At 45.3% G+C, this 16,270-nt stretch overlaps 1 protein-coding gene across 2 annotated transcripts in view; it reads left to right on the forward strand.

The window, feature by feature from the left end:
* The window catches only part of Mboat2 (membrane bound O-acyltransferase domain containing 2), a 125,806-nt gene that overhangs the window by 80,101 nt on the left and 29,435 nt on the right, over positions 1–16,270 (forward strand). The window contains exon 4 of one of the 2 annotated variants that reach the window (XM_051144098.1): positions 8,202–8,297. The exons of the other annotated variant lie outside the window; for it this stretch is intronic. Within the exon in view, the coding sequence (XP_051000055.1) occupies positions 8,202–8,297 (96 nt within the window). The remainder of the gene's footprint in view (positions 1–8,201; positions 8,298–16,270) is intronic. 2 annotated transcript variants of the gene reach the window in all.

Consider the following 16,270-nt stretch of genomic DNA (forward strand, 5'->3'; position numbering starts at 1 on the left):
CCCAAATCTTTCCACTGTTGGTTGTTTTTGTTACCATTAGTTCCTTCTGTATTTTGTTTTCGAGCCCTTTTAGATACATTGTGAATATTTTTCTACACTCTCTGACTCACCTTTCAATTTCTTAGTGGTGACTCACAGGAAAGAACTTTAAATTTTTGATAAAGTCAGTTTTGTAAATCTTAAAATTTCATACCATGACCTGCCCTGTGTCTCTTTAAATGCTTCTGTAGGGAAAAAAGACAGAATTTACAATTTACCATATAGCCTATCAGCTTCTGTTACTATAGCAAATGCTTGAGAAAAGTCAACTCTGCACATTATGGGAGGTTTTAACCCATGATAATCCAGCCCCATGGCTTTGGAGCTTGTGGCAAGGCAAGAAGTGGAAGGAGGTGGGTACTGGAGAGATGGCTCAGAGGTTAAGAGCACTGGCTGCTCTTCCAAAGGTCCTGAGTTCAGTTCCCAGCAACCACATAGTGGCTCACAGCCATCTATGCGATCTGGTACCCTCTTCTGGTGTGCAGGCGTTCATTCAAGAGGAATACTGTATACATTTTTTTTTTAAGTGAGAGAGAATATTGTGGGTTCCCCATTCCCCCTGCCTGTTCCTTCTGCCAGGCTCCACCTTTTCACACTTCTACCACCTCCCAGTATGGAAGCTGAAGGACTCAAGGCTGGCACAGGGGCCTTTGAAGGACACTTCAGGTGCAAATGTAGTAGCATAGATAATACGGCTTCACTTCTAGGCCCCTTTTCTGTGTATTACCCTCCTTCACTAGTACCAAAGTCAGGGCTATGGAAGCAGGTGATAAGGGTTTCTGTGACCGCTCTGTCAGAGGACACATCAGCCACCGGAGCAAGAGCGCATAAACAAGCAGACCAAAGGGGACAGTGAACAGGGTACAGTGAGGTTAGGATACACCTGTTTATCATGCAGATGTATTGCAGTAACCAGGTCAGAGTAGCCAGAATCCTCAGGCATCTACCTTCTGTAAGGATGAAAGCCAAGTCTCCAAGGGGCGGCAGCGTTTTAAAGATCACATAGGTGAAATAAAAGGGGGCCTGTTCAGATCTATGTTTGAAAAACTCAGTGAGCAAGCCCTCTACTTTGATTTCACATGGTAACACGATAGTATGTTGAGTTTCTGTTTCTATTTCACCACAATTCTCAGCCTTGTGATGAGAGTAACCTGCTTTCCTCACTTGACAATTCTGTACCAGCCTCCTCAGCTTTTCCATAGTTCCTCAGCACCTTGCCCCAGCAACAGTTTCTACTTACAATGAACAGACAACATTCTGTTCTTGTATGCTTCATAAGCTACCGACCTATGGTGTATGTGGTTGGAGAGGAAATGTGCGTGCATGTGCCTTTGGAGGCCAGAGCTTGATGTTGGGTGCTGCAATGAATGCCATGACCAAAAATCAAGTTGGGGAGGAAAGGGCTTTTGGGGCTTACACTTCCATATCACTGTTTATCATAAGAAAAAATCCAGGACAGGAACTGAAACAAGGCAGGATCCTGAAGGCAGGAGGTGATGGCAGAGGCCGTGGAGGGGTGCTGCTTACTGCCTTGCTCCCCATGGCCTTGCTTAGCCTGCTTTCTTATAGAATCCAGGACCACCAGCCCAGGGGATGGCCCCACCCACAGTGGGCTGGGCCCTCCCTCATCAACTACTAGTTAGGTCTTACAGGGAGCCTTTTCTCAATTGAGGTTCCCTCCTTTCAGATAACTCTAGCTTGTGCCAAGTTGTCATAAAACCATTCTCCCCACTTTTATCTTTTTGAGGCATGGTTTCTCACTGAACCTGGAGAAGGCCAGTTCAGTTAGGCCAGCTGACTAGCAAGCTGCAGGATACAGCTCCGTCCCCCCCCAACCCCTCTCCCACCCTACCCCTACCCTATCCCTGCCCTACCCCCACCCCCAGTGCTGAAGTTACACGTGCACACCACCATGCCTGGCTTCTGAGCGTTTGTCAAGCTCATGTCACAGCAAGCATTGTATTGCCTGAGCCAGCTCCCCAGCCCCTTAACTTATTTTTGATGGTATTAATCCTGAGCCAGGATTGGCTGCAAAGAACAGAAACCCCGACTCAAGGGCATAGTGGTGTGAACAGAAGAGAAAGTATTGTCTCTCAAAGCTAGGAGTCATGTGGCAGGCTGTTCCTTTGGCTAATTCAGCGATGCTGTCTTTCAGGTATCTATTTAATCTCATGCCTCACTACCTCAGCGCGTTGACTGTGCCCAGGCTGACTCCTCTTATACGCAAGGGTTGGCTGCTGCACTTTCAGATATCCTAGCAGTGGTATCACACCTGAGGGATGAAGTGAAGTGGTCCAAATCCTCTGTCTTGTTTCACCAACACTTCTGAGTTTCATGTCTCCTCATAAGTCAATCAGTTGTAGGGGGACAAGAGCTCTGTGATGGAGTCAGAATAGGTAGAGTCCCTTAGGGACCGGAGTGGCTCGAGAAATCCACGTTTGAGAGATCACACGTGACAAGGCTGTGATTTGAATGGTGTGATTTTATTTGTGTCTATGTTCCTCTTTGAAGATAGCGGTGCTCATGCATTGGCCACTTAAAATATGACGGTGTGCATATTGGCTTACATGTCTGCTTTCTCTGCTGATGTGTGAACTTGAAAAGGCAAAGGCTTTCCCCAGCACTATGCCTACAGTCTTATCTCAAAAGGAAAGATGACACCAGACGTTTGATGAGGTAACTCAGTTGCCTGTAACAGAAAAGAAACTTAGCACCAAGATCGGTTTCTTAAGCTGGGGCTGCCCAGAGCCTATAGAGCAGCCCAGTGACATCAGGGAAGCTGGGAGCTCTTGCTCTGTTGTGGACCTTAGCTTGTGTGTCTCCCTATGCATGCAAGGCAGTGCCTGCAGCTCATCACACTCATGTGCAGGGCCAAAGAAAAGGCACATTGCCCGCCCAGCACTACTCCCTCTTTTCTCTAGGAAGACATAACACAGTACAGTGGTAGAAAGAAACCTGTGGATGTGATTTCAAACTTTCCGATAGTCATTTAAAAATTAAACCATAACCAACCTTAGGAATGCATTGCATAGACCCCTAATATATCCCACGATAACTTGTAAAAGTAGAACCAATAAAAAGGGGTAACAAGTTATTGACATTTTGTATTTTATTGTCACAGAAGACTTAGCCATTTTCTAAGAGCCCAGTAACTACTCGTGAGTCATCAGAAAGTACAAGTCTGTGTTTCACAATTAGCTAGTGTTTAGGGAAAGGGGTATATGTAACCGGCAGTCAGCCTTCCAGCAGCTTCCACATCTGTGGGTTCAACACTGTGGGCAGAAAATGTTAGAAAGCTATGGCTTCTGTGTTGAACACAGACAGATTATTCCCTAAACATGGTCAGTTAATACAGCATTTACCTTCTGTCAGTCACTGAAAGCAACCTGCTACAGGGATGGTTGAAGGGCACAGTGGGAGGAATGTAGCTTCTCTGTACCTACTGTGCCATTTGGTGTGCAGAACCTGACCACCTGTGGATCAGGAGCTGGAATCAACCAATCCCCTTTAGATAGTGACGGACAGTGCCGTACATACTTATTTTAAAATCTATGAGTTGCATGGCTATGTAATAACTAATTTACAATGAGCTGTCCAGTACAAGTCTTTGTAAATTCCATGTGCACAGTCTCCGTGGAATGCTGTCATTGACTAGTGCCACGATTTTCATAGCTAGCCCGTGGTTACAGGCCAGCTGCAGTTTGATAGCACTGACTACAGATAGATGCTTAATTACTATCCAGTTCAGTAGCATGGCTGCTCATGTTACTGCTGAGCTAATGCCACTCTGAGGTGAGTGTTGACTGATACACACGCTAATGAAATAGTAGTGATGATGTCACGCCTCGCATTGCTGACATCTTCACATTTTTTAATTAAAATCTAACTTGATTTATTAATATCTTCACCCACAATTTAATCCTAAATTAGAGTCAGCCAGCAAATGTTTTTTCTAACAGCATGAGATAGTAATTGCTTTAGGCTTCTATACTGCTGTAAGACACAAGCAACCATTGTAATACACAAATGGACAGGGTGTAGCCAAATAAAAGTATGTCTACAAAACCAGACATTGGATGATTTTTTTTCCTAAAAGCTAGAATTGATGATTTTTGTTTTAATGAATGGATTTATCTTACTTATCAACTTCTGTCACACAAGTTAGATGACAGAAGGTCCCTAGGTTTTATAGTCTTATATAATACCCCCCCCCCCCCAGTTAGGTAGGAATTGAAATCTCTGAATGTCGAGTTGGGTAGATTTGCATAGTATTGTACCATTGTGTAGTATTTCCACCATTATGCTGCAGACCTTTGCAGTACATATTCCACGACTTTGGCCTTAATGCATTATGTGAGATAAAAAGTAGAATGTCAGTCCAAAGAATATGTATATATAGTAACGTATGCTGCAAAAATACCTGCTGAAAAGACTTTAAAAATTACGTTCTTGGGGGCTGAGGAGATGACTCAGCAGTTAAGAGCACTCTCTGCTCTTCCAGAGGTCCTGAGTTCAATTACCAAGAACCACCTGGTGACTCACAACCATTTATAATGTGATCCGATGCCCTCTTCTGGAGTGCAGGCATACATGCAGGCAGAGCATTGTATACATAATAAATAAATAAATCTTTTTTCTAAAATTCCATTCTTCAGGCTGGAGTGTGGCTCACTTGGTAAGATCTCAGCTAGCATCTGCAACAGAGGAGAAACTGGGAATAGAGGTGCGTCCTAAAATCTTAGGACTTCCACAGTGGCATGCATGACTCTCACCCCCCCACACACACACACATAATAGACAGAGTGAATCACCAATAGATAAACAAATAGACAGACAAATAAATGCAAAAAAAACCCAAAACCCTAAAAGTGTGAGAGCTGAGTCCCCCAGGTAGCCTGAGTGTTAACCTACTTTAAAACTGTCGAACACACTGTTTCCACCCTGCTGTGAGTCTCCAAGTTATCACCATCAACTGCTTGACTGAGTCTCTTTATTTTTCTAAATAATCTGGTGGTTACATTTTTTCTTATATAATTTGCCCATTAACGTTCTTACCTGTTTTCCACTTGAATTATTTTTACCACTTGAATTCTTAATCTGTTTTTTCTTACTGCTTGGAAGTTCTCTGTTAGGGGCATTAACCTAGTATAGGTACTAAGTGATTTCTGTTACATTATCACGCAGTACTTTGTTACTTATCATACGGAACTATCGTGCCTGTAGGAAAATCTCCAAGGCATTTGTGAGCTTTGTGCTTATGAGATTGCTTATGAGAGTGTTCTCTTTTATCTTATTGTATGATGCGTCATGATACTGCCTTTTACGTTTAGATCTTTTCATGTTTTGACCAGTTGGTGTTCCATGTGTGTCCTGTGCCCTGGGGAACTGTCTCTGAAGAGACCATTGTTTCAGCTCACTTAACCTTATTCACCTCACCCCTGGTTTACTATGCCAGTGTTACTGTAAACTAACTCGCCAGTTGCACAGTGAGCCTTTTTAACTGTCTTTTATTTGGATAATCTTTTGATCTATTTTTGAAACAGTGCTGCATCCTAAATCCCCGTGGCATATTCTTTCATCTGTTAGAATGGGGCAAGGCCTCAGTGTCATGGGTTTATTTAGTTAGCTAGAAAAGCCCCTAAAGATCAGCTGGTTAGCCCCACCAAAGGCTTTGTTAGGATTTTGATTGGGATTATGTTGCTAAACTTAGAAATTAATTTAACAAGAGTGGAATTTATTATGATAGAGTCTTCAAATCTACAGGGAGGTTGATGCTGTGCAGCGCACACTCCTCTCCCACCCCACACTTCTTGTTTTCTTGCTTTTTCTTCCCTTATGAATTACTGCCATCTCAGAGCTGACAAGATGTGTGTGTATGTGTGTGTGTGTCTGTGTGTGTCTGTGTGTGTGTTGTATGTCCATATATGTGTGGACGCACATGTGTGTGCATGTGGAGGCCAGAGGTCAACATCGCATGTCTTGCTTCTTCACATTATTATTGTTGTTGTTATTATTTGTGCTTCTGAGAGAGAGTTTGGGGATGGGGAGTCATGCCATACTGCACCTGTGGAAATCAGAGGACACTGTTGTGAAATTGGCTTTTTTTACACCTTTATGTGTGATCTGGGAATAGGACTTAGGCTGTCATGTTTGCCTGTCAAATGTTTTTACCTTCTAAGCCATGCAGTTGGCCCCCAAAACGTAATTTTTTAAGGCAGTTTCTCACAGACAATTCAGCTAGCCTGGTTGGCCAGTGAGCTCCAAAGGTGTTCTTGCCTTTGCCTGGTGCTGGGGTTACAGGCTAGTGCCGCTGTGCCCAGCTCTTCTCATGAGTTCTGGGGACCAACGTCAGGTCTGTCTGCTTGTGTGGCAAGCAGTCTTCCCAGCCCACATGTAGACTTTTTAATGTTAAGGAAGTATCTCTTCTCCCCAGCTTACTAAGAAGACTTTTTGCTGAGCCCAGGACCTCATGCATGCTAAAAGCAAGTGATCTACCACTGAGCTGTGTCCCTCACTCTTTTTACCTTTTTCTTTTTTCCTTTTAGAAAAGGGATTTGCCATATCCCAGGCTGGCCTTGATCTTACTCTGTAGTATAGGCAGGCCTCTGACCTTGAAACCTTCCTGCCTCAGCCTCCTAGGTACTGCCACAAGCCTGGCTTAAGTTTTAGCAAATGTGTTTGTATCTATTTGACTCATCACTATGACGATTAATACTGCTAGCCCTCCTATATGGACTCCTACTTGAATATACAAAATAAACTAATGTTGGTTGAAATATCTCATATTAAATAAATGCTGGCTTTAGCATATTCTCTTTCCGTCTTCCTTCTTTCTTTCTTTCTTTCTTTCTTTCTTTCTTTCTTTCCTTCCTTCCTTCCTTCTTTCCTGTTTAACCCTGGCTGTTCTGGATGGAACTCGCTATGTAGACCAGCCTGAATTTGAACTCACAGAGACCCACTTGTCTCTGTTCCTAAGTGCTGGGATTAAATGCGCTCATCACTACATCCAGTTTTTCTGTTATTTTTCCATAGCTTTAAAGAACTCATTCATAAAGCCACCCAAGTCACCTACATGAGAAGCTTAGGATTTAGTTTAGCCAAATAGATAATTTTCCCCTTTGATTGCCTCTGTATTGAATGATCAGAAAACTCTCAAGTTTGAGAGCTACATTTGACTATTTGGCCACAATTCCCACTGTGTTTATATTTGACTATTTAATCCATCTAGAATTGTTTTCACGTGAGATGAAGGCTTAGCTTCCGCTCTACCACTGGTCTTGTTGGCTAATAACACATCTGTTCCCTGAGAATTTGTCTTTGTCTTGTGCATTATTACATTCTCTGGGATATGTTTGGGACTTTCTTCTGTTCTTTTTCGTCGATACATAAACTCATTTTCCATACTGTGTTCAGTTGTAATTCTATCTCAGAACCTTCAGTTTGTTAAAGTTACTGGCTGTTTGTGCGTGAGCGCTGCCTGATCTGCTCTAGAGGTCATGGTTTTAGACTATTGAGGGGACATTTTAAAAATCAAGTTAAATTGCTGGAAAGCATGAGACCAGAGGTCAGATTCCCCAGAATTCGTAAATACTGTGTGGCCGTGGTGATGACTTGCCTACAGTGTTAGCCACAGAAGGCAAGGAATTACAGACTAGGCTAGCTCACAAGACTAGCCATGCTGTGAGGTCTGGAGTCTATCGAGGGACCATGCTGCAATGAACAAAGTGGGAGGGTGACCAAGGATGATTCCCAACATGGACCTCAGGTCCCCATAAGCACACAAACACACATGCAGAAGCATGCATACACATAGGAAATAAGTGGGGAAAGCTTAGTTAAGAATTGTGCAATATATGCAGAAGCAGTAATTGGTAAAGGAAAGCTGTCACTAGTAATCACATTTTTTATGTTCATGGCTTTTATATGTGTAATTTTATGAGTGTCTGTCTTTCAGAACAAGGTTGAAAAGCAGCAGTGGTCAGTTTCATCTACCATTTACCACATACTAGGAAAGAGTTCTCATAATCTGTTAAATCAAGTTATTTGTAGGATAGACTTAATAATATTTCATTGTTGAGCCATATGAATTAGTGAATTTCTTTACAATGTACCTTTTAACAAAATGAACGTTTCCACTAATCCAGCTTATTTTTGTTTTGCAGATGTTGTTTTGTGTTTGCTTTGGGATACCTCTCAGTGTGTCAGATTACTAGAGTCTATATCTTTGATTATGGACAATATTCTGCTGATTTTTCAGGGTAAGATTAAAACTTGATTCGGTGACCTCTTTTATCTATTCTAACATAGTGGCTAAAAATATAGACTATAATTTCACTTAGTACTTCCAATGGAAAGCTGTTACACATTTGTGATACTGAGTAAGTCACAGAGGTAACCTGTGTTTTTACGTTGCTTTGTATAAACCCTCTAAATGTACAGCAGTTAGATTCTTAACATGGCATTCTGCTGTTGAAAGTAGTTTCTAATTCTAATAGAAATTTCTGCAACCATTTATAAGTATCGAAAATCAGCCCCTTGAAGCTACATTCTTGCTACTTGGCCCTCTCTTCTCCCCTTCTTTTCTGGCTCCCTCCCTCCCTTCCCTCCTTTCTCTTCCCTCCATTTTTCCCTCTCTCCTTTTTTTCTCCTCCCCCTTCCCTCCCTCCCTCCTTCCCTCGTAGAGTAGTGGAAACCCCTTCTGGCGTTTGTCCCTCAGAGGGGATGTATTTTCTTCTTGGCACCACACTGGTCTCCTTATCCTGTAAGGAAACTGAAGGTGTGTTAGAAGCTGAACACGGCAGCGGCCTTTCCGAGCCAACAGCTCCTGTCCTGCCTTGTGGGGCCCAGGTGGGCAGCCGAGCACGTCACACTCCACATCCTGCCACAGCTCTCCCCATTGAAGGAGACGGGTGTGCCTTCTTCAGTCTTGAGCCATCTGAGCAGTAGCAAAATGAATAAAACATAAGCAAGTTAGGGGGAAAAAGTCCTATCCCTGGGGAGAGAAATTGGCCAAATTATTTGAGAAAAATCCCCTGTAAGAAGGAAAAATTTAAAGGCTAAAGTATCTTTTTCTCCCCTATATGTGTTCCAAGATAACAAACAAAACCAAGTCTAAACACATGACATATACAAAAAAAGAAGGGAAGAAGGAAGGAAGGAGAGAGAGAGAGACTGAGACAGAGAGACAGGGAGAGGGAGAGACAGAGAGAGGGAGAGGAGAGAAAAATGCCAGGTCAGATCAGGAAGCAAGTCAAGTGGAAGTGGAGTTTAAACCCACACCTGGAGTGCAAGGGCGGAGAGCAGACCAGCAACCCATCTCTAAACGACGGGTGTCCTTAAAGAATCAGTACATGATGCGCTCACTGTGAACAGGAGGAAGTGGCCCAGGTCACATGCTGTCATCTCGGTGGGATGGAATTGGGGACCAGCTGTGAAATGATCAGAATCTCTAGAGAGCAGACCCAGGCTAAGAATAGACACCGAAAGCTAACCGCCTGAGACAGTGCATGTCGCCCTGAGCTATGGATCCCCAGGGCCCAGCATCTGTCAGCAGGTCCCGGGGTGTCAGGCGGGGAGAACTGTGGATTCTCCAGTCCTGGTTTACCCGGTGCATATGCTCTGGGTTTCTCTCGTGTATATTTATAGTCACTCCATATAAATTTTTTCTTTTTCTTTTACACACTAGTACTTCAGCATAACCAAATTGACTCAGTGACATAACCGTGTGGGTTGGTACCAGGACACATCTGTGGGACCCTCTTCCAGTTTGATCTTTGTCACTATCTTTTTTATCTCCCTCGTCTGCTACTCCAACCCATTGCTACTCTTTAGTCCCTTATGTAACGTCTTTTTCTACTAGCTCCTCATAGGCTGCTGTCAAAACAACTGTCATCACAGTGGATTAACATAAAGGTTTATTCTCACGTTATAGCCACTGAGGAGGGGGCCTCTGCTTCCCAGGGTTAGGGCAGGAGGCCCTTTCCTTCTGGCATCTCCTCCATGGTCTCTGGGATCTCTTGATTAAGCTTATTTGGTCGAGATGGGGAGTGATGGGCCACGTGCCTGCTTATATTCTATTAGCATAAACTATTACATGGACCCACAAACTAGAGAATACTTTATATTAAGGGCTTAATGATTTTTTTCAAAGTTATTTATGATGTCACTTTAGTAGTATTCTGTTAAAATTTATAATTTAAATAGTTTGATATAATTTTAAATGTTTATTGAAAAAAATAGCATTTTAACAATAGACTACCTGTTTATAATAATCCCAATTTAGAGAAACATTTTCAGCCATTGGGAGGACGCCATTGATAAAGATGAGATGCAGACTTGAGCTAACCGAAGCCCGCGACCCTGGCAGAACTAAGTCGAAGAACTTGCCCATTTTAAAGTGGGCATAAGAGAAAAGAGCCTCTTGTAGGCCAGTGCTTCCTGATGGGGGACTCAGGAGATGGGGATCCTCAGTGTGGGGCAGCAAGGGGCAGAGAAGGGCCATCCTGTGAAGCCGATTAGGACAAGTGTCATTGCTTTTTGAAGTGTTGATGTCTAGGGACAGCACAAGCAGGGAGCGCCAGGCTCTAGCTGAGGGATTTATGTGAAATCTCCTGAACTAGAGGGATTTATCTGCTTGAGGCATGGAAGAACTGAGATAGATGGGGTGTGTGTGTGTGTGTGTGTGTGTGTGTGTGTGTGTGTGTGTGTGTACACACGGGTAGTTAGATCAGGATTTCTTTTCATCAAAGACTGCCCTAGTTGCAGAAAAGGTAGAAGCCACTAAAGTTGTGAGGTCTCCCCTCAGCTTTAGAAAGAAAACACAAGGAAAGGATAAAATGATTCGTGTTCCTTTCTATCAGAATAACTTAAACTGTAACAGGAAAGAAGAACCTGTCTCAGAAGCAGCTGTGAAATGTCCAGGAATAAGTCTGAGAAGAAATGGGCGGGGCCCCGTGAAGACAGCTGTAAAATCTTGCTTAGGGATATGAACTTGAGAAACCACTTGCCTGTATTTAGGTGGCGTCAGGAGCAAGAAGGTAGGCGTGATGGTTGGTATAACAAAAGTTATATTGCAGCATGCTGAGGGCCATGACACGAAGGTGTCACTCTAAGCCGATCTCCCCAAGGCTGCTCAAACTTCAGCTGAAGGTCAGGTCCAGGCTCTAACAGTAGTTCCCGATTCGAGGGTCAGGATCCTGGGGGAGACTCCCCAGCCACAGGGCAGAGCAAGATGAGTCTCTCCAGATGTGCAAAGCAGAGCATTGCTCTTGGTCTCTGCGTATATACTGTCCAGTGGGCGTCATGGGGTTCTAAGACCGCGTCTAGTTATCTTCAGTGAGCAATGGTACTTGGGTTCTGGTTATCAGGTGCAGTCTTGGGAGTAGTGGGGTTCCTGTCTAAGCTATTTTTATGTGTCTAAAAGGCATTTTTTTTTACTATGCTCATTACAGATAATCAAATCCAATAATTCTTCTCAAATTAACCTGTCCCTTTAATCCAGTAATTTGCCTAGAGAAGCTGAGCATGGTGGACAAAGCTTGTAATCCCAATGACCTGGGAAACAGAGGCAGGAGGATGATGGTCACGGGTTGGAGGCCAGCATGGTCTACATAGCAAGTTCCAGGCCAGCTAGGATACAGTGAGACCTTGAAAAGCCAACTCACACTGAAGCAAGTGATTGAGAGCAGTGAATACGGTACACAAACAGCAAGGAGGCAAAACCAAGCAATCACGATGGAGACTAGACAGAGGCTAGCGAGGTGCTCAGCAGATAAAGGTGCTCACTGCCTGGCCTGGTGTCCTGTTCTGATTCTTAGGACCCACAGGGTGGAATGAGAGGCAGCTCCTGCCGAGTCACCCTCTAACACGGCTCACAGGCTCGCCACCCCAATAAGTACCTAAAGGGAACATGCAGAGCAGCAGTGGTGGGCTCATAACCCATGGGGGCAGTCTGGCTTATTTCTTTTAAAAACTGTATTGGGCACTTGTGATGTGAAGAGGAAAATAAGCCCTCGTCTCTCGTCTCTCGTGAACAAATAAATCGCAGGAGGTGAGAACAGTGTTCTCATTGGAATTGGATCTGTGTTGCCAAAAGGATCACTTGGCGTGTCCACCACAAAACAGACACACAAGAGGCGCATGTAGAATAGTCCCATTCAGATCAAGGCTGTGTCTTACAGCTAAGCATATACTACCAGCTGCTCAGTGGGTGTCGGCTTGGCAGCTGGTCTCCCGTGTCCCCTGGCTGAGGCCTACGGAGCATGTGTGATGCGTTTGGTAGGGGCTTTTGTAAGGGCCCATTCTTTCAAGCAGAAGCAGAGACAGATATGGCCTAGAAGCTGCAGGTGTCATTGTCGGTTTTTTGTCTCTCCATCTTGAGAAGCCTTATTCGAGTCCAGAGTCTAATTTTAGACATGTTTTTGTGTTTTGTGAAGTGAGTCATGAAGGCCGCTAGCTGTTCTTTAAAATCTTCCTCACACAGTGCCCAGTAACTGTGTGTAAATGGGGTGATATGAAATATTCCACCACCGGAGACTTTGCACCTTCCAGTTCCGGTGGTTCTTCCTGTAGGAGTGTCTCCCAGCCCTTGACCTACATTTCACTACAGGAAGCATCCCGTCTCGCTGCTAATGCAGTTCATGTCACCACAGGAATAAACAGTCTGGAGCTGTGGGGACTCGGTTGCCTGCCCCCTGCCCTGCCTGAGCTCTGCTGCTGAGTTTGAATGGGTTTCTCAGTGCAGGGTGGTAGAGCATGCCAGAAACACCTGCTTGACTCAGGTCTGCAGACCCTGCGTAGGCTGCTCCAGCCAGCGGCCAGCCCCCGTCTCCTCTGTCCCTTCTTCTTCCGCGCCTCCCTTCCTCCCTCCTCTGCTTGGAGCACCCTTTCAACCAGATCTGCTTGCTCACACCCCAGATGGGATGACTGGGTTACTTCCACCTCATCTCTCTGAAGTTTCTGTCACCTCTGTACACTTATCCAAATATCACTCATTAATGCAGCTGCAGCAGCCCACCTTTATCTTTATCCATGAGAGCCGTGTCCCAAGCCACAAGGGGTGCCGCAAACCACAGGCACTAGTCACCCCGGTTGTACTGTTTTGTTGCACACACATAGCCACAATAGACCTGCACGCTCACAGGAAGAAGCAGTCCCCCTGCGGCATAGCGGAGCCACTACATTTACACTTCAGGGCCCTTGTCAAGTGCTCCTCGGGCACAGACACTCTGGTGCTGCGACAGTTGATCTGCTGGCTGAGGTGGCTACTGGAGGGTGACAGCATCCTCCGCAGAGTGGGCTGGCGAAAGAGTGATTGGTGGCCGTGTCACGAGATGTCTGTCTCCCTGCTGCTCAAGAAGCATAAAATGTAAAATGGGAGTATCTCCAGAGTCTCCCGTTCTCTTTCTTCAGACTATGGTTGTCTGCAGATAATAGGAAAAGGAAAATGTGTGCACGCACACTGTGCGTGTGTCTGTGACTGCTGTGTGCGCACACCCGTGTATCTCTTAGTCCCGGCAGGAAGCAGCTTCAGAAACAGCACTTCCCGTTTGATTATTGTGTCCCCTCAATGCCTCGTGCTTGAAGCAGTTCCTGTGTTTGGTAGGTGACAGTGTGACTGCATGACTGTGGCAGTGGGTTAGCCTGTGGCAGAATGTGCTGGGCCTCAGGTGCTGACCGAGGTATTGGTGATGTTGTTATTTTATGTTTTCCACACAGTTGTCATTGTCCTCTCCACTTTATAGTCAGCTACTCTGTGAGAAATATTAAATAGTGTCCCCTCCACTATGGTAGATGGCAGTCAGGTTTTATGAGTTTAATTTTTTGATTACTTTTTGTTAATTGTGTGTGTGTGTGTGTGTGTGTGTGTGTGTGCGTGTGCATGTGCATGCATGTGTAAAAGAGTGCAGATTGTGGAAGTCCGTCCTCTACTTCTCCTCATTGAACCTGCAGATCCAACTCAGGTATTTAGGCTTAGTGGCAGGCACCTTTATCCACTGAGCCGTCTTGCTGGCCCGGTTTGCCAGCTGTCTTGTTCCCTGTGTCTAATCAGCACGCTGCATAAAACACATGCAACGTGGACTCCTGGATCTCTCATCTGTTGCTCCTGTGTCCCTTCTCAGGACAGCAGGACAGCAGCCCATCTTTAGTTAGTTACCCTTGTCAGAAACCTTGGTAGCATCAGGTCTCAAACCCTGTCTCAGCCACACCAATCGCCATCAAAACCCCACTGGCTTTAGAACCCACATGGAAATCACTGCAGTCTACCTATGCTGGTCCTGGTCTCTCCTGTCCACCTCACCTGCGTCCTTGCCCCCACTTCTGCACCTTACGTCTTTCCTCAGTCTTCTCAGAGTCAAAAGTGTTTCCGCTGCAACCCAGGTCAGCTCCCGACCCTAAATCCTCCAGTCCTTTCTTATCTCTTGGTTGAAGGCACATCCCCCTGAGAAGCTGCCATCTGCCCTGTCCTGGCCTCCTCATCCTGGCCTCCTTGCTGCTCTCCCAAGGCCAGTCACACTTCTGTCTTCAGGTGGTGACCTTGGCCTATTTCCTTCTCGAGTGCCCTTACCCCAGGCGTCCTGCACTGGATCTCCGTTCACATGTCACTTTGGGGGTGCTTGTTAGTTCTCATCTGTGCTCCCCACCCCTCTCTCTGCTCCATTTTCTTGGGCAGCATTTGGCAGATTACAGATCTACCTGACCATCTCTCTCCAGTAGTTCTGTGACAGCAAGGATGGGTCTGTGGCTCCTTGTGCCTCCAGTGAAGCCAAAGCTTGGCCCTGGAACAAAGCCTGGTGCTTTGTAGATGCTTATTAAGTGCTGTCTTCCTGAGTGAGAGAGTAAGTAAATCAGTGGGGTGCGCAGACCACAGCCTTGCCTGGGCTCACATCCCACATGCATTTGGTGCTCGGCAGGCGAGCCTTGTTTGGTTTCCATGGGTCTTGTAGATAAAGAGCGTTTATTTGCATAAAAAGTGATTTGAGTGTAGGGACATAGCAGCTTGCTTCTGTTGTTAGGTGACATGTCCTGGTGCTTATAGTCACTGGGACATTAATAGACCAGCATCATTTGAGTTCAGTCACAGCCATCTCCAAGAGACAATGAGACAGTGCCGAAGGTACCCATCTATTCTACACCTTCCTCCTCTAGTAGTGTCAACTACAGACGAGAACTTGGGAGAAAACCAAATGATTCTGTTCTCATTTATGTATACTTGTAACGGTCTCGTAAATTTTTATATCAGAAAGTCTAGGGTTTGTTTGTTTGTTTGTTTGTTTGTTTTTCTTTAATGCTTTGGTTCAGGGGATGGAGAGATGGCTCTAAGACTTGCTGCCTTGCAGAGTGACTCACAACCATCTGTAACTGTAACTGTAGTTCCAGGGACCTGACACCCTTTTCTGGTCTTTACAGACACTGCATGCATGAGGTGCACATACATACAAGATTTTTTTTAAAATCCCTTAGTTCACAGGAGCATCATTGTGTTAGCCCAAACTGATCTGTCAGTTACGTATTTACTTGAGCGGCGGCGGCAGTCTGCTTTCCTACATTCCTAGCTGTCTCTCTGTCACATAGAATATGGAGGGGTCCCATCCAGGCCCTGAGGCCTCCGTTGGAGTCCTGAGACTGTTTGCCTGCCTGCTCTAGGATGGGCAGGAGGCTCTTGGACATAGGAAGGGAGTAGGTATTGGGGAGTGCCCTTTGGTACAAAATCAACAGTTAAAAAATGTCAATAAAGGTTCAGTGAACACACTAGCTGCTCTGAGACAGATACAGAGTGTGTGCTGCCGAGGAAATGCCGCCTCTTCTCCCTGAGTGCTGTGTTGGCTTCTCTGATGGTGTTTTCTCTGTACAGCAGGCTCTGCCCCTAGGACGGTGCGAGTTTTGACACATTTCTTGTGCCCTCCCTATCCCATGCTCCCCCGCCCGTCTCTCCTCCAGTCTCCCAGCTGCGCTCAGCCTCTCTCTGTTGAGTTCATCCATTTCTGTTCCTCTCCAGCTTCTTGAATTCTGTTTAATCCCTTCATCCCTTCTGAAACTTGTTGCAGTCCTTCTTGTCCTCATTCACAGAGCACCCCTCTGCACTCGGTGCTGATGTCACCTTCCGTTGTCGTAGTCCTGTGTTTAGTGTGATCCCCGGAAGCAGGCTGATCCAGAGGCAGTGGACTGCCACCACTGAAAATGAAAGGCAACACGGGGTGGATCGTCACCAGTGTTGCTGTCTTTGCAGAGT

Source organism: Acomys russatus, chromosome 1, assembly GCF_903995435.1.
Source record: "Acomys russatus chromosome 1, mAcoRus1.1, whole genome shotgun sequence".
Classification (NCBI taxonomy): domain Eukaryota; kingdom Metazoa; phylum Chordata; class Mammalia; order Rodentia; family Muridae; genus Acomys; species Acomys russatus.